Source organism: Denticeps clupeoides, chromosome 12 (genome assembly GCF_900700375.1).
Source record: "Denticeps clupeoides chromosome 12, fDenClu1.1, whole genome shotgun sequence".
NCBI classification, from domain to species: Eukaryota; Metazoa; Chordata; class Actinopteri; order Clupeiformes; family Denticipitidae; genus Denticeps; species Denticeps clupeoides.
This window is the reverse complement of record NC_041718.1, coordinates 2,831,143-2,851,924: the sequence shown is the minus strand read 5'-3', so window position 1 is coordinate 2,851,924 and position 20,782 is coordinate 2,831,143. Positions and strand designations below refer to the sequence as shown.

At 43.8% G+C, this 20,782-nt stretch overlaps 2 protein-coding genes across 2 annotated transcripts; both read right to left on the bottom strand.

Moving 5' to 3' along the window:
- Positions 1–30: 30 nt before the first annotated feature.
- Positions 31–14,675, bottom strand: prkar2ab (protein kinase, cAMP-dependent, regulatory, type II, alpha, B). Its single transcript, XM_028998451.1, has 10 exons — positions 14,204–14,675; positions 3,952–3,987; positions 3,478–3,617; positions 3,227–3,333; positions 2,712–2,865; positions 2,449–2,550; positions 2,296–2,370; positions 2,151–2,216; positions 780–918; positions 31–690 (listed from the first exon to the last, which is right to left on the bottom strand). The coding sequence occupies exons 1-10, from the start codon at positions 14,409–14,411 to the stop codon at positions 566–568; spliced, it is 1,152 nt and encodes a 383-aa protein (XP_028854284.1). The 5' UTR covers positions 14,412–14,675; the 3' UTR covers positions 31–565.
- Positions 14,676–14,733: 58 nt separating this feature from the next.
- On the bottom strand, positions 14,734–20,765 carry slc25a20 (solute carrier family 25 member 20). Its single transcript, XM_028998452.1, has 9 exons — positions 20,400–20,765; positions 18,848–18,940; positions 18,648–18,775; positions 18,365–18,455; positions 18,076–18,193; positions 17,797–17,869; positions 17,502–17,611; positions 15,646–15,770; positions 14,734–15,451 (listed from the first exon to the last, which is right to left on the bottom strand). The coding sequence occupies exons 1-9, from the start codon at positions 20,499–20,501 to the stop codon at positions 15,389–15,391; spliced, it is 903 nt and encodes a 300-aa protein (XP_028854285.1). The 5' UTR covers positions 20,502–20,765; the 3' UTR covers positions 14,734–15,388.
- Positions 20,766–20,782: the final 17 nt, after the last annotated feature.

Here is a 20,782-nt window from a genome sequence, read left to right as displayed (position 1 = left end):
TTCATGACGTACACACCCAAGAATCTATAAAGAGCATTTTATTTTCCTCATGATGCATTTCAGACAGATCAGAAAGCAGAATTAATTAATTAATTAATATCTGAAGATAAGGTTAAAACTAAATAGAGCTATATTGTACATAAATAATCTGGTAAAGTTATACTTGATGAATAATAAAACATTAATAGCCTACAAGATCTATTTCATCAGGACTGCCCTTTTATTACATTGATTCAACTGTCCCTTTAGAAAATTGGAAAATGTAGTAAGCTACTAATAGGTTGTTTTACACAGATGGTCCTTAATTTATGTGTCTCATGTTGTTTTAGCAATGGAATGTGTTGCTGCTATTTTTGTCCTAAATGGTTCCCTTTTAGAGGTATTTCTTATGCACAAATACCCTCAAAGGTTCGATAACACTTTAACTCTCCAATGAAATCCCTGCTGAAAATGTAGGTATCAAACCCCTTGTAATAATATAGAAATTAGTAGAATAATAAAAGAATGGGGGCGAGCTTAGTATATATAGGTCAGAGAATTCAATCGAGATAGTTCCGCTCCGGAATCAGTCCTGCAGATCCGCACTGGAGCCAAAGACTGCCACCAGCTGCTCCTCATACGAAGCAATGTTCCTCTTCATGATCTGTATGCAGGATCCTAGAAGACGCTCAAAAGCCTGCACATCTATCACTAGGAGGAAGGTCATACACAGCGAAGTTAAGGTTAGTGGAGATGCTTGTGCCTGCCGCATGGTACTGTGTGTGGAATATGAGTCTTACCCAAACACTTGGCCTCCCCTGCTGCATACACCGATGCAGCACGAGGTTTATTAGTTACAAGAGCCAGCTCCCCAAAATACTGGCCCCTGGAGCATCGCGCAATCTCAACTTCTTCATTGTCTTTTTGAGTGGCCTTTGTCTGCCAAAGTATTAGATATCACATACTGTCAGCTTGGGCGCCAATGGCAAAATGTATTACAATTATATACACCAGTCAGCCACTACATTAAAACTACACACCTAATACTTCATTGGTCCCATTCGTGCCACAAAAACCAATCCTTTTAACCTGCTGTGGGGCTGGACTCCAGCACCCCCCAGCAATAACCACTCTATGGATATAATCACTCATACTCATACAGCCCGACCCGACCGTTACGCTGTGTGGTGCATTTAAAAAAATGACAGTGTTTTACCGCGCCATTTCCATACAGCCATGACCCCACAAGCTCTTGATATGGTCCACTTTTTAAAAGCTCGGCTTTCTTTGTACATGCTACTAGCCCTAAACTAAGAGAGAACGGAAATGCACCTGTTTAAAATATGATCGCCAGATACTTGCTGCCATTTCACCTCCTCTCTCGCAATAATTAAAATGCATCACCTAACAGTGGTGGCCGGGAATTGCAAATCAAAAGAAAATTTCACTAAAAAGCTAACATTTCATAAAACAGATTTACAGCAGCTAGAAGGAAAGGATAGGTACTATAGACCGGAAGTTCATGTTTGCGGACTGAGCCGAGCCAACCCGGGCCAAGATTTACACCTCTAGTCTACACTGCATCTGGAAAGTACTCATGATGCATCAGCCTTATTCCATAATGGATTAAACAAATATTTCCCCTCAGAATTCTACACACAACACCCCATAATGACAACGTGGAAAATTAATTAAAAAAAAAAAAAAAAAAAAAAAAAAAAAACTGAGAAATCACGTGTAAAACTCTGAGGAAAAAAATGATTTAATCCACTTTGGAACAAGGATGTAACATAAAATGTGGAAAAAGTGATGCACTGTTAATACTTTCCAGACACACTGTATATACTAAACAGAATTATGCAGACTTTTGATTACCGTATTGGGTGTTTTTGGATTTCACTAATACAATTTTGGTAACCTCAGCGCAACACAACCTTAAATCCCCCCAACTAATGAGTGTGGCAGGCAGTGTGAGATAAAGGGCTCTTCCAGTAGTCCAGTAGTCAGGCAGGCCAACTTCCAACTGCATTCCAACTTCACCCAGCATTGGTTTAATGTTGTGGCTGATCAGTGTCTCTCTCTTTTTTTTTTTTTTTTTACACAGGTTCAGAAAGCCTTTGAACAGTAAACCCTAATCTGAGCATATTATTAAAGGCAGGGTCGAACATTACTTTGCTCTTCAGCATTATTTTCACATTTCCAGACTCCACAATATAGAAGCAATCAGCCTTGTCCCCCTACAGAGAAAGAAACACATAACATCAGGTCCATTCATAGATTCTGTGGAGGACCTAAAACACCACCAAACAGCATTACCTGCTTGATGATTTGCTCTCCATCTTTAAATGTCTTTACTCCCAACACATCCACAATCTTCATTCTCTCAGACAACTGAGTGCACAAAAAAAAAACCACTTTCTTATAATACTACAAAATGTCATTAAAATGTGTGAGAGAAAAAATCAATACCTCAAGACTCTTAAGAAGAGGCACACTTTCAATGAAAGTCTCGTATATCCTCCTCTTCTTGGCATTGTTTCTCACTATGAGCCTATGGAACGTGGCCCGGTCCTGAAACACATACACAAATACATGGGGTTTGTGCACTGACGGTTCAAAAAAAAAAAAGCAAGTTCAACATGAAGACTGGGAACAGACACATTCTGGCCGTTTGTGGAGGACTTTGTCTAAAAACCGTCCAGTTTTTTTTAACAGCATCCAGTTGGTCTCACCAGAGCCCACAACGCCCCCGTCTGTTTGGAGATGATAGTGGCAGCTCGGGGGGTGTTGTACATGAGTGCCAGTTCACCAAAACTGCCTTTGTTGTCATATTTTCCAACGCAGATGGCGGAGGCATCTCTGGTCACTTCAATATCATAAATTCCCCTACATCAGAGAGAGAGGCTGGTTACAATCAAAGCCGAAAAAACGTTATTAACAGTTATTTAACACATTCATCCACATTTTGGCTGAGAAATGTTTCATCTCTACAAGAAATTAAACCAAAAATGTATATATTTATTGATCAAATAGGAAATGTTCATGCTTGCATTTAATTAACAGTATAATACTGAGATAATGTATTAGTGGACCTTCTTATTATTGCATCACATTTCATTTCTGCCAAGTGGTTTGCTTTACAGGCTTCAGACAAATTCCCTAAATATTAAACATTTACATTGTGTTACATTTTTTAAACAAAACTCCATTACAACTTCACTTCCATTTCATGTGAAAGCACGCCGACCTTTCAATAACATAGAAATTGTCCCCATCATCCCCTTGGTCTATGATGTGCTCCTCAGGCTTGACCTGCACCTCAAACATGGCATCAAGGACCTCAGAGAATTGCTCCTACAGGAAACAGAAGAATGAAGGTTCTCCCTTATTCTCCTATTCCTCACAAATCCAGTATCAGGCTGGTAATAGTGAAGATTTGATGACTGGACCTCTGAGCTGAAGGACCCTTCTAACCCTGTCTGAGATTGATTGTCTCACCGGGTCAAGGTTTTTGAACAGGAGTATATCCTTGCATGCCTCCTGTAACCTGTGACGCTGCTCATCTGTTTTGGGCTGCACGACCCGTGTCTCACCGTCATCATCGTCATCATCATCAGGATTGTAAGCTTCAGCACAAACTGAGTAAAATGGTTTACACAGTTGTCATATGCTAATTGCAATGTCTGCTTACCATGAAAATACTGGTATACACTGTATAATAATGTATAAACAAGAAGGAAGTATTCATTAGGAAGAATATCAACTTATTTATGACATTATATAGCACTCGTGTAGCAGATGCTTTTTTCCAAGGTGATTTAACATACAGTACATTTTACATGACTGGTTTATACAGATCATCCTTGACAGAGGTCACAGCCTGGTCACATGCAAAATGAGTGTCCTGGTCCTTCTGTTGTCCCGGTGGTCTCGGTTCGACGTAGAAGCTGGAAACGCAGCAGCATAACTTACCTGACACTCTGCGGTTAAATTTACTTGGAGGAGGACCTAGGAGGAGAAGATAAGACAATTAGGACAATTAAAGTCTAAATGAATAAAAAACATACTAAAGTATTATGTCTCTATGTTTTGGATCATTTACATATTTCAGATAATACAAAATTCTGGAAACAGATACAAGCCTGTGGCATTCAGTGATTTGCTGTTGGTTTGCTAAACCAATTATTAGTTTAATAAATTATGTCATATAATAACAGAATTGTAATACTATTTTTTTTTTAATTGGTGTTGGCCGTGTAGCGTCTGCGTAGGATCACAGATGGTTGATCTTCAAAGAACCTTTTAACCTGTGACATTTACATACCAATTACAACCCTGGACCCTCACTCTGATCGTCCCGTCTTCCCCCACTGTCACAAATGTAGCGTCTGCGTAGGATCATAGATGGTTGATCTTCAAAGAACCTTTTAACCTTTGACATTTACATACAAATTACAACCTGGACCCTCAGCCTGATTGTCCCGTCTGCCCCCACTGTCACCAAGACGATGCAAAACAGACGGGGTCTGCAAACTGCTCATCGGGGCTCCAAGCTTCAAAGCATTCCAAAGACCTCCTGCCTGGCTCCACCGTCGCAATACACAATCACGCACACACTTAAAACATATTGTCTGTATCTTGTGCTAGGAATATGTGATTATAAGTGGATCCCGTATATGCACGCGTTGTGTGTACGTTCCCTTGTATGAATTATACTAGTTACAACTTTCTATTGTACATTAGGTAAACTTTAATTACCTATAATTAAGTGTATAAGTGTATCTCTACTTTCCTACCTCCTAAAGGTCCCTTTCTTGGTGTCAGAAGGAACTTCTCGTTACTACTGGAACAGTGATGCATACCATGTGATCACAAAATACATCATACAATTTCTATAAGGTAGAAATTGTAACTGCAACAAACCACAGTCTCTCTCTGGACCAGCCATAAACATTCCGGTCAGTCGTAAACCCGGACAAAGGGAACTTCTCCCGCCAAAATGTCACACTTGTGATTGGCTATTCAGGCCACATGATGGGCGTGCCAGAAAACATTCAAAAAGGAGCGTCACACAGGCACGAATGCTCAGATTTTCTCTTCTTCCTTCCGAGACACCTCTTTCAACACTTTGACTCTTTTGGCAAAATTTACCTTCAAGAAGAACTTCCAGCGCCAGACCTAAGGATCGAGGATCGTGACCCTACCGCATCAGGACTCCCTTACATGAAACAAGGACCAATGCAAGTAACTATTTAGATGCACGTGTAAACCCCTTTTTAAGGTGAACTTAAGAATTCTCTGACGATTCTCATTAGGCTGTGGTTAATTGATGTGTAATACTGCCATTCTCTTTTCATCACTTTCCTTTACCCTGTATGTATATGTTTGTCTAATTGTTGTATGTTAGCTATAGCCGTGTTTATTAAAATCTTTAAATTCACAATCGTTTGTTTCTGTGTGCTGCTCACAGCTGAGTCACTGAACGTTGACCTTTTAAGCTACATGCTAAGTTACTGCTAGCACGCAGAGTCAGGAAAGCTACCTTTCCTGGCCAAAAGGGGGGATGATCGTTCCCAGAATTGATGGATAATTAATTTATCTGCTCCGTGAACGGACAGATCAAGTAATTGTAACATTAATTCTGCTACAGCTTATCCCCAAATCTAGTCTAAATGTCTATTATTAATTATAACCAGTTATAATTAATTCTAGATATTTCCTCTTGAGCTAATTCGTTACATTTAATGGTGGAGAATGCGGGCACGTTCAAACTTATTTTGTGAGCAAACTCAGTAACAATCTTTTTGTGTTTTTATGCAAGCTTAAAGTGAGGCAAGACTCACTCTCGTGATTGGTTGGTTCAAGACCACCTCCATATGTGTATTTCAACAGCCATTGTCTGTTAAAGTACACAGCCATTAGTTCATAATATTAAAATTGTGCTGTAAAGACGAAGAAATCTCTTTGCTGTACATTTTAATATTATCAGATCGCCTGTTGGAACGAAGAAATCTTCCTTCATCGCGATAAAGATTGATTTGAGCGACGTTCCTCTTGTCATCTTTTTATAGGCCTTATTCGTAAATGAGAGCCCTAAATGCATATGTGTAGAAACAGCTAAGGAACCCTGTTTTTAAGTGTTAGTGTGTAAGAGGCGGCGAAGAAATCCTGCCCACACATTGCTGTGCAACTAACTGCATTTGTGTAAAAACGGCGAAGAAATCCCGTTTTTAATTTTTAGTGTGTAACGGCAGCGAAGAAATCCTGCCACACACCCCTTTTGGTGCAGCTAAATTGCATTTGTTTTAAAGCAGCGAAGAATTCCTGTTTTTAATTGTTAATGTGTGAAAGGCAGCGAAGAAGTCCTGCCACACCCTGTCTAACACTCCTAAATTCCAACTCCACCCCCTCTGTTCTAACCCTTGGGGCTCACCCACGCCACCTTGTGGCCGGTCTCAGTAGGTGGGTTTTCTTGGTTGGTTGGCCTAAGCCTGCCAGTTTATCTGAAAGGCTTAGTCTGACTCTTTGCCTCTTAACTTGATTCTTGTTATTACTGAGTCAAGCCTCTCTCTCTCCTGTTTGGATTTATTTAAATTTTAGTCTAAACAGTGTTTGAATTTAAATTTAGAATCGATTTCTATGTTCTACACCTGTGTGTTTACTTATAGGTAGTGCTCCTACCAATCCTATACCTCTCCTCTGTGTTTGGCGTATTTGTTTGTTTGTCTTCACCTGGTTTCTGTTTGTTTACCAAACCTTTGAGAATCATCAGGGAAGGCTGAGTAATACATTGACAACCCAAGCTGCCAAAGTCTTAAGACTGTCACGCAGTCAAATCTAAGTACTATAGGCGCAGTCATTAACACTGGTAGGACTTGCATTGGTTTTGTTTTGTGCTGTCCCTCTCTCGCTCCCTTTCTCTCCCTCTCTCGCCTGACCAGCAAGCCAACATGTCTCGATCATCCAGCCCTGAGGCCCACTGGGATCGTCTAGAAGTCTGGCTGAACGCCCTGACTAGCAATCTTCTTCATGAACCCACCGGGGACCTGCAGAACCTGAGCCAAGAGCAGATTGACGACAACCTGAGCATCTTGATGGCCCGCGATCCGACGCAGGACTACAGCCACAAGGAGCTGGCCAAGATCACCGCATCACTGGCTCACAACCTCCTCGGCCAGGCAAAGCTGAGTGAAGCAACAATCCACCACCAGGAACGGCGGACTGCAGCACTAAAGCTTCAGGATGAGAGAGCACAGAGGAATCTGACGCTCGTTCGAAGACAACTGGAGCAACTGGAGACTCAGGACAGGACAGCACACAAACAGCACCCAGAGCTACAGGAGGAATTGGAGAGACTCCAGAACGCCTTGACTGATCTCCGCGCGGACACAGCACACCGGGAAGAGCAGGAAAAGGACGCCAGAGAAGAGCTGAGGGAAGAACTCAACGAGGCTAAGACCCTCCTGATGAGAGCAGAGACTGAACTTAAAGAAAGAGAAGCCAGGGCCAGGGCCTGTGAGGGCCACCTGCAAACTGCCCGGGCTGAGGTCAGTACTCTGTCCCAACAAAGAAACTACCTGAAAGATGAACTTGACACGGTTCGCAGAGAGCTCAAGCACTCATATAGACTGCACGATGACCCTAGAAGAGAGATGCACCCCGCAGAGTTTCCCCTAACCAGCAGCAAAAGGGAGGAGAGCCCAGTGCTCAGGACATCACCTGCCAGCATCCCAAACCCCCCACCAGCAGCAAGGGGGTGGGAACCCTCTCAAAGACTACATTCCAGTCATGGCGTGTCAACCAAAGAACTGGATAAGCTGGCGAGGAACATTCCTATTTTCACTCCCAACCCTGCAGGAGGCCATGATGTCCACTCATACCTCGATGATGTGGACTTCCACTTGCAAACTGTTGCTAACGTTACCACACGCGACAGGCTTTATCTGCTCAGAATCACTGCTAGCCGTGAGGTGCGCAGTTTCCTGGACCGACAGCCAGAGAGCGTCAAAATGGATCATCAGCAACTGCAGCAAGCGCTAATCAGGGAGTTCTCTGACCCAGAGTCAGAGCATGGACTGATCACTGCCATGGACCTTAAACAGGGCAGACAGGAAACCACGCAAGCCTACTACAACAGACTCCGACAGGCCTACTTCGGAGCACGCAACGAGCCAGGAATGGAGGACGATTTCAATTTCAGATCCCTGTTCCTCCGGAACCTGCACCCCACAGTAAGCCACTACCTGGGGGTTCTGGCATGCCCACGGACGATGTCCACCCAACAGCTGAGAGACTTGGCCCACAAGGCCTTCGCCAAACAAAGAGCTGTTTCGGAAAAGACAGCGAAAACCCACACCATCTATCCTGTCTCCACTCAGAGTGCAGAACTCACTCTAGAGGGCGCCGAGCAAAACCACCATGACAACAGATGGTCACGAACCTTTCCAGCCAACAGGGGGCAGCGTGGACATGACGGGGCCCGACACAAACACCAAACTGGTCATTCCGGAAGATCCTGGGACAGGCCACAACCACCCCCCAACCCAAGGGATGAAGCCACATGGGAAGGAAAGAGACGACCCAGAAGGAGCCAATTTTCAGCAACACAAGCGTCAAGATCAGATTGGCAGCAGCCGAACCCTTCTCAACACTCTCTGGATCAGTCCAGATTTAAATCACCAGCAGGACCAAACTGGGAAGCCACATCTGAAGCAGCAGAGATCATGAGAGTTTTGAAGGAACTCCTCCAGGAAAGGCACCAGAGGGGGGGCAAAAAGGATGAGTCAGATCAGGCATGACTAAGCGTGCAGTCTGACCCTATCACCCAATCAAAGTCCCCTCAACATAATCCTCCTAACCAACTCAAACATAATCCTCTGCTGACCACAGAACGAGAGGTCCCACCACCAAGTGATATCACGCAACCACAGCAGATTACTATGGAACCATCAGAACCAGCCAACTCCCAGCATCACACCTCAAGCCAGGACCTTGATGTACCTGAGAGTGCTGTCTTGGTGGTCTGTCTGCCGGAAGAGTCACGGGAGACTGGTCCTGACTGCTTACCGATTACCACACAAGCCCCAATACCAAGACTGTTGGGGAACCTAATTGAAAGGGGGGTAGCCAAGAAACTGTACCTGACCACCACTTTGGAGAATGAGGTAAGGCTAGAGGCCCTGGTGGACACGGGAGCAGACCTGACTCTGATGTCAGCCCAGCTTTTCGACAGACTTCAGATTGCTGCCAAGAGACAGAATCGAACTCTCGAATATAAGAACTGTGTGCTGAACGTACAATCATACAGCCAAAATGATGTACAACTAGAACAACTAGCTCCCATTCACCTAACCATCGGCCCTATGACCTTAGTACACCCGGTGTACATCTCTCCATTTGACACATACCCTCTCCTTATTGGAAAAGACCTGCTAGACCGCTTTGAGCCCCTATTGGACTTCAAACATCTAAAAATTTGGGCTCAAGTGCGAGAACCTCTGCCTCCTCAGTCACCAAGATCACGCCAGACAGACTGCCAGGTCACAAAGGCCACAGAAGGTCTCGCCAACAACTGCGGGAACACACCGACCCAAGAGCAAGGTTCAAGGTCATCACTATGCACTTTCCAGCTGGCTACAGCAGGTGCACTACACGGCGAGTTATGGCATCCACCTTCCCACCCACCCACCCTTAATGTGGCTGCCATAACCCGCAGCAAACAGACTCTGCCCACTTCAATGACCGCCTCACAGCCGCTTACGCTGGCTCCTCAAATCACCACCATGGACATTGCTGACATGCAGGCCTCTGACCCAGCTATACACACTATCCCTCACCACCTCTCTGACCCCTCCAACCGCCCTATCACAGCTGCACAAATGGCCAATACGCCAACCCTCAAAGCACTACTCAACGTGAAACCTATGCGGTGTGTGACGCACAATATTCTTGGGTACTGCCCTGATGACGTCACTGCGCCAAGGCTTGTGGTGCCACAGTGCCTAAGGGGGGTCATGCTAATATATGCTCACGACACACCAAGCGCGAGACACCACGGCACAAGTACCACGTATGAGACACTAGAACAAGCGGCATACCGGCCCAGCATGCAGCAAGATTTGGCAGAGTATGTGAAAGAATTCTTTCCTTGTTACCAATTCCAACCAACAAAAACAAACCACAGAGCCTCACTGCAGCGCAGAGGAGTCACACCTCCTTGGTCAGACCTCCAAAGTGACTGGGTTGGACCCCTGCCTAGGTCAACTAGAGGCTACAAGTATTTCCTCACAGTCGTATTCCAGTTCACAAAGTTCGGGCTGCCACTGAGAGTCAACTCAGACAAGGGCACCAACTTCACAGCTGAGATTATACAGCAAACCTGGAAACTTCTGGGAATACAAGTACACCTGCTATACCAGCCAGGAGACACCAACTACACCACTCACCAGTACCTTGAGGAACCGCACCGGCATTTGAGAACCGCATTTGCTTTTGCCCAACAACGACTCCAAAAGAGTGCAGACGGCCAGAAAGCATATTACAACTGGAAGGCATCACACCAAGAACTGGACGTGGGCGACAAGATCAAGCAAAGCCGTGGACAGAAAGAACCAGCGTTCAAATGGTTCCATCGTAACCAGATCAAGAGACATGTGGCTTCTGGCAGGGAAAGACAAAGGGGGGTGCTGCTGTGGCTGTCCTTGCTATGCCTCCAGCTAACCAGAGGACAACCACAACCTGAGATCACATCCCCAGGTCCAGCATCCGGCATTGCACTGAGGGACCAACATGGACTTCTCATCACCAACGACCGTAACCCACAAGTATACCGGGCGTTGTACCACCTTCCGAGCGATGAGTACCAGTCCGAGGTGGAACTTCCATCTTTTTTTTTCAAGGATCACAGTCTCACCCTGGAGCCCGAATTGGAACAGAGCATTGAGGAAGGGGGGGTCTCAGATAATTGATATCACCCCAATCGACACAGCCCTCCAAGCATTGTCTAGGCAACCTGTCCAGACCAACTTTCCTGTTGCCCGATCCTGGACTGCGGCCGACACAGCTCTTTGCCTCGCCACAGCGATCAGTTGCACCCTAACTCTCGGCCTTGCCTCCGTCCTGTTTAACAGAGTAAATTTGGTGCAAAGGTCCATGAACCGGTGCACGGCTGCATTTCCCCGGACCTTTCAAGAAAAACCGCCGTAGGAGAGTACCCCAGGCAGAGGCAGTGCTGAACTTGACCAAGGGAACACCCGGGTGGAAGACCCAAAGGCTTGCTGGTCCACCTGCCATCTGACTTACAGGATCCATCTGTCATCCCACCTTCATGATCCAATGTGTCTGATAAGGTTTCTAGTTGAACACTTTTCAGCCACAAGGGGGGATTTGTAGCGTCTGCGTAGGATCACAGATGGTTGATCTTCAAAGAACCTTTTAACCTGTGACATTTACATACCAATTACAACCCTGGACCCTCACTCTGATCGTCCCGTCTTCCCCCACTGTCACAAATGTAGCGTCTGCGTAGGATCATAGATGGTTGATCTTCAAAGAACCTTTTAACCTTTGACATTTACATACAAATTACAACCTGGACCCTCAGCCTGATTGTCCCGTCTGCCCCCACTGTCACCAAGACGATGCAAAACAGACGGGGTCTGCAAACTGCTCATCGGGGCTCCAAGCTTCAAAGCATTCCAAAGACCTCCTGCCTGGCTCCACCGTCGCAATACACAATCACGCACACACTTAAAACATATTGTCTGTATCTTGTGCTAGGAATATGTGATTATAAGTGGATCCCGTATATGCACGCGTTGTGTGTACGTTCCCTTGTATGAATTATACTAGTTACAACTTTCTATTGTACATTAGGTAAACTTTAATTACCTATAATTAAGTGTATAAGTGTATCTCTACTTTCCTACCTCCTAAAGGTCCCTTTCTTGGTGTCAGAAGGAACTTCTCGTTACTACTGGAACAGTGATGCATACCATGTGATCACAAAATACATCATACAATTTCTATAAGGTAGAAATTGTAACTGCAACAAACCACAGTCTCTCTCTGGACCAGCCATAAACATTCCGGTCAGTCGTAAACCCGGACAAAGGGAACTTCTCCCGCCAAAATGTCACACTTGTGATTGGCTATTCAGGCCACATGATGGGCGTGCCAGAAAACATTCAAAAAGGAGCGTCACACAGGCACGAATGCTCAGATTTTCTCTTCTTCCTTCCGAGACACCTCTTTCAACACTTTGACTCTTTTGGCAAAATTTACCTTCAAGAAGAACTTCCAGCGCCAGACCTAAGGATCGAGGATCGTGACCCTACCGCATCAGGACTCCCTTACATGAAACAAGGACCAATGCAAGTAACTATTTAGATGCACGTGTAAACCCCTTTTTAAGGTGAACTTAAGAATTCTCTGACGATTCTCATTAGGCTGTGGTTAATTGATGTGTAATACTGCCATTCTCTTTTCATCACTTTCCTTTACCCTGTATGTATATGTTTGTCTAATTGTTGTATGTTAGCTATAGCCGTGTTTATTAAAATCTTTAAATTCACAATCGTTTGTTTCTGTGTGCTGCTCACAGCTGAGTCACTGAACGTTGACCTTTTAAGCTACATGCTAAGTTACTGCTAGCACGCAGAGTCAGGAAAGCTACCTTTCCTGGCCAAAAGGGGGGATGATCGTTCCCAGAATTGATGGATAATTAATTTATCTGCTCCGTGAACGGACAGATCAAGTAATTGTAACATTAATTCTGCTACAGCTTATCCCCAAATCTAGTCTAAATGTCTATTATTAATTATAACCAGTTATAATTAATTCTAGATATTTCCTCTTGAGCTAATTCGTTACAGCCGAGTGGTTAAGGAAGCGGCCTCGTAATCAGAAGGTTGCTGAATCCTGAGCTGCCAAGGTGCCACTGAGCAAAGCACCGTCCCCACACACTGCTCCCCGGGCGCCTGACATGGCTGCCCACTGCTCACCAAGGGGGATGGTTAAATGCAGAGGACACATTTCGTTGTGTCGCCGTGTGCTATGCTGCAGTGTTTCACAATGACAATAACTTCACTTTCACATATTTGTTATTTTAACCAATTAATTAAACCAAGTTGTAAAAATATTTTTTATTATCATGCCACAAATCAGCATTCCTGTTCTCTTCCAGGACAGACAAATAAGTTCAGATGGTGTCACTTTAGTGTGTCTTTATTGCCACAAGTGTGTCTTTATTGGCCCTTACGAAGCGCTCTGGTCTGGTTCTACATGTCATGCCGAGTCACATTTTTTCATTCGTGTCCCCCAGCCCTGTCATGTGATGTGGTGCCAGTGAGGGGCTTTCTAAAAATGAGACTGCCTGAAGGAATCACAGATAGTATCAGTAGTCAGAAGATCATGATAAGCAACATCAGTGTGTTGGACAGGCTGGAGCGGATGTGTTCCCAGCTTCTCTCAGAATATGAGGGAAAATCTTTCAAAAATTCTAAATTAGTGTACATTTTTATTTGAAAAGGTTTAAGCAAAACATTTGGGAAAAGTAGTAAAAAGTAGAAGCTGGATATTGACTAGATTGCCTGCAGTAATCTATTAAGAATATACAAAATATGTATTTGAAATGCATGTGTCTTTATTTGCTTTTTTTTCTGGTGTCCATTCCTGCATATCAGTGTCAACATGGAGATTATTTTCCATTATTGCATCCCAACCCTGAGTGTGAAAAGGCTTCTTGCATGGGATTCTGTACCAAGTTCGGTGAAATGTGCTAAATTAGATGTAGCTAAATTAAGATAAAAGGATTTGGGTTCCTTGGAGCAATCCACACTTTTTGGTGACACAATTCTGTTACCAAGAGACCTCACTTGTAGTTCCTAAATTTAATCTGATCGTGAAGAAATCTCACTAGGACGACACCAAAATCTGATATTTGTAATGATTTTTTAAAATGATTATCTTTTTATTTACTATTGTTATTAGCTCATGGCCATTATAATCTTTTTCGTTTTTGATTATTATTAGCTCACGGCCATTATAATATATTTTTATTATTATTATTAGCTCATGGCCATTATAATCTTTTTCGTTTTTGATTATTATTAGCTCACAGCCATTATAAATTTTTGTTATTATTATTATTATCTCACAGCCATTCTAATCTTTTTCGTTTTTGATTATTAATATCTTTCCGCCGGTTTGGACCGCTGATACGCACGTTTAAAGCGGATTTCCTCGGTGAACGTGTCCTCTTCCTCCTCCTGCTCCTCTTCCTCCGGCGGCGGCCCTGCGGGGTCGCGGCTGCGGTGCAGTTGGGTGAAGTGCCGCACCGCGAACTCCAGCAGGTCGGCCGGCCTCGTCCGCAGCACCTCCACCGTGTAACCGCGCAGCAGCTCCGCCAGTCCGGCGGGGATTTCCACGCTCATGGCCGGACGGGCGAACTTCCACGGACTGCTGCTTGCTTTCTTCCTCTCTTTCTCCTTTTTTATCCCGTCTTTCCAGGCATTCCATCAACTCATAAAGTCATCAAGTAAAAAGGTGCCCCGCCCAGCGGGACCGTGGGACGGGACGGGACGGGACGGGGACACGCAGCGTGCTGGAAAGTATCGACCCTCCCCGACATTAAATCCGCTTTCAGCTCTGGATCGACTTGATCGAGTTTAGTTTGGTAGCCACATGTGCAGGATTTCATTTCCTCTTCCTGCTTTTTTGTTTCTGAACATGCAAGAAAACGCGTTACACGTGTAATGGGTAAGAATCCAGGATTTTGGTTTATTGGAATACATGCACAGAACTGTTATTACCTAATATATGTGTGCCTCTAGGTAATTGATTTATTGCCTATCATGATTCGGATTATTTTATGGCCTTTGTAGAAAATGGAGCTGTGTGGGTTTCTCTTTCTCAAACCAGGAATTACAAAAATAATAAGAGTAATATTCCATTTGGCGAGGTAATTTTCAGACTGAATGAAAACCCCAGGTTGGGGTGAGTGATGAGATTCGCTACTTCTGATTCACACAAAACTCACGTCCACACAACAAAATTAGCAATGTGAGCACCACAACTCCAGACATACTGGCCTGCATATGGACATTTGTACAAAAAAAAAAAAGGTTTCTGCATCGACCGAACCGTTAATAGACGATGTGGAGCACAGACAGCAAGTCGGCAGCAGAAAATACGGTTCTACTTCCCTGAAAGGCAGAGACTGACGGACCGTCAGTTGAAATAAGGCACAATCGTCTCAAACCTTTTAAAACAATAAATTAATAATATGGACTTGGAAATTACATTGCAAGAATTAACACATTCATCTCAGTGGATAATGGTGTGCTCGTGTGTGTGTGTGTGTGTGTGTTTCTTCCTATTCAACCTCTGACCCTTGGCTCTTCATTTAAGGTCACAGATTGGGGGCAAGCCAGTTCAGGAATTTCATGGCAAATTCAAAGCCCAGGAAGCAAGCCTGAGGAAAAGAGGGGGGAAAATAAAGATCATCAGCTGATGACTGTGATCATGTGTGTGAGTGTGTGATAATGCCTGTTACTATGTCCTAATATTTAGAATTTAGTGGGCATCAAATGTCTTTACAAAGTCAGGAACGTTTTGCTGGTCCTCACAAGGAATTAGAAGAATTTCAAAAAAAGAAACTAGACTCACAGCATTAGCTGGGAAGGCTCTGAGCATGACTGCGTTGAAGCCTTTGTAGAGAGACCCTATACCCTCCTCCCTCAGCAGTTCTCGCAGGACATCCCGGAAACCGTTTGGATATTTCCCTTCAGGGGCTGGCAAGGAGAAAGACAACCAACACATGACTGAATGAAGCTTAGAGAATACTTCTCATCCATTACATTACATTTTTTACATTTACAGCATTTATCAGACGCCCTTATCCAGAGCGACTTACAATCAGTATTTACAGGGACAGTCTCCCTGGAACAACTTAAGGTTAAGTGTCTTGCTCAGGGACACAATGGTAGTAAGTGGGATTTGAACCCGGGTCTTCTGGTTCACAGGCCAGTGTGTTACCCACTACCACCTCATCCGCCATCAGAATGAAATGCACTATACTGCCGAGCGTATGGGGACGCCTGCATTTACGCTGAACATGAACATCCCATTCTTAAATCCACAGCTTTTTATATGGAGTTGAGCCACCCATCACATATCTACAGCAGCTCTTTCCACATGGTTCAGGGCGGAGTTCATGGGAAGTTTATCAGAAGAACATTTGTGAGGTCAGGCACTGATGTTGGCTGAGAAGATTGCTCTGTGCAGGCCAGTCCCCACCAAACCTGCTTATCCATGTCTTATGGACCTTGCTTTGTTCATTGGTGCACATCCCCAAACTGCTCCACAACTGGAACTAATGGGCTATGGGCAACCCCTAAAACAGAAAACATAAATCCCCGATCCACCAACCCAGAGTTGTCCATCCATCCATTCCAGAGGACACAGCACCAGTGCCGGCATGCTTTAAAGCCCACATGATTGGATGCCGCTGCTAGGTCATGGAAACTGTTAGGGAATTTCATTTAAATATACATTTTCTGTAGAGGAAGGAATTGGCGTGATCATTTAGCTGTTTTATTTAATATGTAAATTTTTACACTCAGACTTAGTCCATACTACAATCTGTACTTTAATGAGTAATTAGCATATGAGTTCTTTTTTGTTTTTTTTTTAAACAAATCAAAGTTACTCTGGTAAAGTACTTATGTAGTTTTATCACTAGATCCTTTTGTACTCTTTAGTAATTTTTTACATGACTACTTTTCACTTGTACTCTTTAATCTTAATCAATGCTTGAATTTATGACTGGTTTTGTAAACTGCAGCTCATCATACTCAAATAATTGGGTTAAAACTTCCTTCCCTAGACCTGAAAACAGTTTGCCACATTTGCAACACATACAGATTATCCTGAAGTGATATTTTATGTACTTCTGCTATATAAAAGGTTAGACCACATAGTTTGAGAGAATAATAACAAGATGTAGTTATTCCAGTGAATTTCCTCATTCAGACAGGAAGAACAAAAGATACAACAGAATTTGACGCATGTGCTTGGCTCTTGGTAGATAGGATCTGGATGTGGCTGGGTGTAGCTTGTGTAGACGCCAGTCCATATATTATGATGTATTATACAGTAATAGTAAATTTAATAATATTTGACAACCAGAAAGTGTCCTATGACCTCCCTGACCTTTTGGTGAGTGGAATATTGACACATAAAAGGACTTGTATGACACTGTGGTAGTGTCATTCACACACAGTAGCAAACACAGTAGCAAGCTGCATGATTGATTTTCAGATGGACCTCCAGCTCACAACGTGGTTCAATATGAGCCTGTCAGACCAAATTTACACATGTTGTGCATCCAAGTCTATACAGTGACATGGGGTTGGTTTATCAGGGAAAAAGAACTACATGGAGGAATGAATCATTACAGATGCGCACACACACGCACACACACACACACACACACACACACACACACACACACACACACACACCTGTCTGGAAGCGAGACTTCAATACATCTGGAGGAATAGCCACAGCCCAGTTGAAGATTCCTGCCATCCCACCCGCAAACAGCACACTAGGAACACTGAGCTCATTCGGGCTGGGGAGGTAAACACACATGGCAGATGATGAATTCCAGATTTCCTGGAGTAAGCAGGGTCATGTAGGTTGTTTGCGGTTTATATTGTGGTTTTGGTCATGTCCTCAGTGTCATATTGGTGCCACATACCACTCAGGCACAATGAAATTCTGTAACCAGTACTCAGTATAAAGAGGGACACGTACCTCTTGCCTTCGGGCGTAAGACTGTTCTTGAGCCACTCATAAGTCATAAAGTACATTCCACTGGCTGGCACATCTGGGGGAAAGTAGTTTCATATGCCATGCAAGGGTTAAAAATCATATTAATGATTATTAATAAAAATGAATATTAATAAAAAATCTCAAAAAAGAACCGCTTATTAAATCAGTAAACTGCAAGTCATTCTAATTTTACCAGATGGAACCAATCTCAATCAGTGCAGCTTTCCAGCTCAAGAAGCTCAAGGGGCTATGGCTCAGTACCTCTCATGAGGGTCAGGGCAGTGCCTTTATAAACCCCCCGAATGCCGCTCTCCTTGTACAGCTGCTTCATACAGTCCATGGGCCCGGCGTACTTGACCTCGCCTGAGGCAGCCTGGATCTAAAGGCAAAAAAATGTATATGGCACGGTACAAACGGTCATCCATCCATTAAATCTGATCATTTTATAGCAAGTATCAAGCGATTCCAGCAAGAAGACAAAGTACATACATTATAAATACATTATAAATGGCATTTCTGCATTAAACGAGTGAGTTCTAGTGAGTTCTACCTGTAAGAGACACTTGATGCGTTCTCCAGGAGCCATGATGGCTGTGGTGAACACACCAGACAACATGCCAGCAGCAAAGAGCTGAGGATACCTGTAAATAGATTTATTACAGTACTCTGCTTATAACTTTTTTTTAAAAATGACACTGATCAGCTACATTAACATCACCCACCTAAAATTGAGTAGGTCTCTTGTTCACTAGTCAGTTGTCATAATGTATATACTGTGCAGTAAGTGAGTCAATAAATTTAATATACAGGGACACAAGCGGTTGTGAACTTACGTTAGGACATCCTCGGGATGTTTCTGTTGAAGTTTCTTCCCTAATCCAAAGCCAAAGAAACATACTGCAAACATGGGTGTGACACCAATAATTGGTGCCGCCATGCCTTTATAGAGACCCTTCACTCCCTGAAAGAGAGGAAGAGGGGATCACTGAGGGGGGATCCATGACACCGCAGGAGTCTCTGTCTACATGCATACCTCTCGGGCAAGGGTCTTTTTAAAGCAGTCAAAGGTTCCAGCATAGAGTGCCGACTGCCCCGGGGAAGGTTTGGACTGAGTCTGTAAACGCACCTGAAGACACATTTAAAAAAAAAAAAAAAAAATGTTTTCTTATTCTATTTTTAGAATAGAATAATATGGAATGCAAAGAATAAGGAAATATGTAGTAAATAGAGGAATAAAGAAATCCTTTTTTATATATTTTCTATTCTCTCAGTCAGCCTCATGAGGTCGTCACCTGGAAAGGTTTTCCAACAGTCTTGAAGGAGTTCTCATAGGTGCTGAGCACCTGCTGGCTGCTTTGCCTTCACTCATCCCAAACCATCTCAGTTGGTTTTAGGTCAGGTGATTGTGGAGGCCAAGTCTTCTGATTCTTTGTTGGTCAAATGGAAGTGATTAGTTGTGGCCCACCGCAGCACAGCACCCAGTGAAATGTGTCCTCTGCATTTAACAGTCACCCTTGGTGAGCAGTGGGCAGCCATGACAGGCGCCCGGGGAGCAGTGTGGGGGGACGGTGCTTTGCTGAGTGGCACCTTGCAGGTTCGGGATTCAAACCGGTGACCTTCTGATTACGGGACCGCTTCCTTAACCGCTAGGCCACCACTGCCCCAAACAGTCCTTACATAGGGTGTGTTCACAGTGCTGTCCAAAGGATACATTTACATTGGTCTAAAGTTTCTCTTCTCTGTTCTTCCTCCTCAGAAGTGGCTTCTTTGCAGCAATTCAGTGACGTGTCGACTCCTTGGATTTATGTTGCTTTAATCTGAGCTGCTGTTAATGTGCACAAATTTATCGTCCTCATGAGACCCTTTTTCATCGTAGCATTTGACGGTCCTTGCAAATGCACTTGAAGATACATCCAAAGTTCCTGAAATGCTACGCATTGACTGACCTTTGGGTCTTACAGTCATTTCTCTTTACGTAATTGCGTGGCTGTTTCCTTTACCGACCCGCGGACCAACCCCACCTCGGCACAACAGAGTTGATGGTCTCAAAAGAAATGAACTCGACAGGACGCTGCTGCTATCTGAAGACCATTGCAGATGACGAACTCGTAAAGCCGACAGAGAATGCTGAGTGTGTGCAAAGCGATCATCAAAGCAAAAGGTGCCGAATCACGTCCCACCCAAAACACTTTATCAGTACTGTAATTCAACAGGGTTTTATTGGTGGCATTTCATTTTAACTGTTTTTTTTTTGCCTTCTAAAGTGCTAAACTTGCAGAAAGAAGCTCATTATCCAAGACAACAAAAAATTCTATAATTAACAAACAATAAGAATTATAGCTGAAGGGTGTGCATTTTGAACACGTCAACTCATTAAAACTATACATACACCTTTATATACAAACGACCTTTGACCCGGAAAGAAGTGGGTCATGCGTTGGCTCAAGATTCTGTCTTTACATTTAAATGTATCACATTAATTTAAATTCTATCAGCGTAAGATAGCTTAAATCTGTAAGCATATAAACATGACACGTTAAAGTTGTGCAATACTAGCAAGTTCAGAACTTTTCCATAAAAAATACCTTTATGGTGTCGAGTGGGTGTCCGGCGAAGACCAGACAAACCCCTCCAAACCCCCCAGCGAAGAAATTCTTCAGGGGGCTGATAGGCTGCTGCTTGGACATTTCTGCGATTTAATAAATTAGCCACAGGCTGCTAGCTAGCCGGAAACGCTGGAGATGTTTTAAAAGATCGTGGCAAGAATTAAATCGTCGATCGCTGCCGCTTTTTGCGAGACGCGTAGAGAAAATGCAGTCCGGCCACTTTCAAACGACTGACACTACTTAGAACAGTGGAACGGACGATTATACCTCCCGTCACCCCATTCAATGGCACCCAAAGGCGACCTTTTACCCAGATTCTTCACCGGAATGAATTCGTCGCCGCACAGTGTGCGTTTGTGTTT

Excerpts from the sequence above, each read along its gene's own strand:
- slc25a20 (XM_028998452.1), bottom strand. The coding sequence starts at position 20,501 with ATGTCCAAGCAGCAGCCTATCAGCCCCCTGAAGAATTTCTTCGCTGGG. Across the intron at positions 18,456-18,647 it reads CATCCCGAGGATGTCCTAAC|GTATCCTCAGCTCTTTGCTG; the intron begins GTAAGTTCACAA and ends ATCTATTTACAG. Across the intron at positions 17,870-18,075 it reads TGCCCTGACCCTCATGAGAG|ATGTGCCAGCCAGTGGAATG; the intron begins GTACTGAGCCAT and ends ACTTTCCCCCAG.
- prkar2ab (XM_028998451.1), bottom strand. The coding sequence starts at position 14,411 with ATGAGCGTGGAAATCCCCGCCGGACTGGCGGAGCTGCTGCGCGGTTAC. Across the intron at positions 3,988-14,203 it reads CGAGGAAATCCGCTTTAAAC|GTCCTCCTCCAAGTAAATTT; the intron begins GTGCGTATCAGC and ends TTCTCCTCCTAG. Across the intron at positions 2,866-3,226 it reads AATTTCTATGTTATTGAAAG|GGGAATTTATGATATTGAAG; the intron begins GTCGGCGTGCTT and ends TCTCTGATGTAG.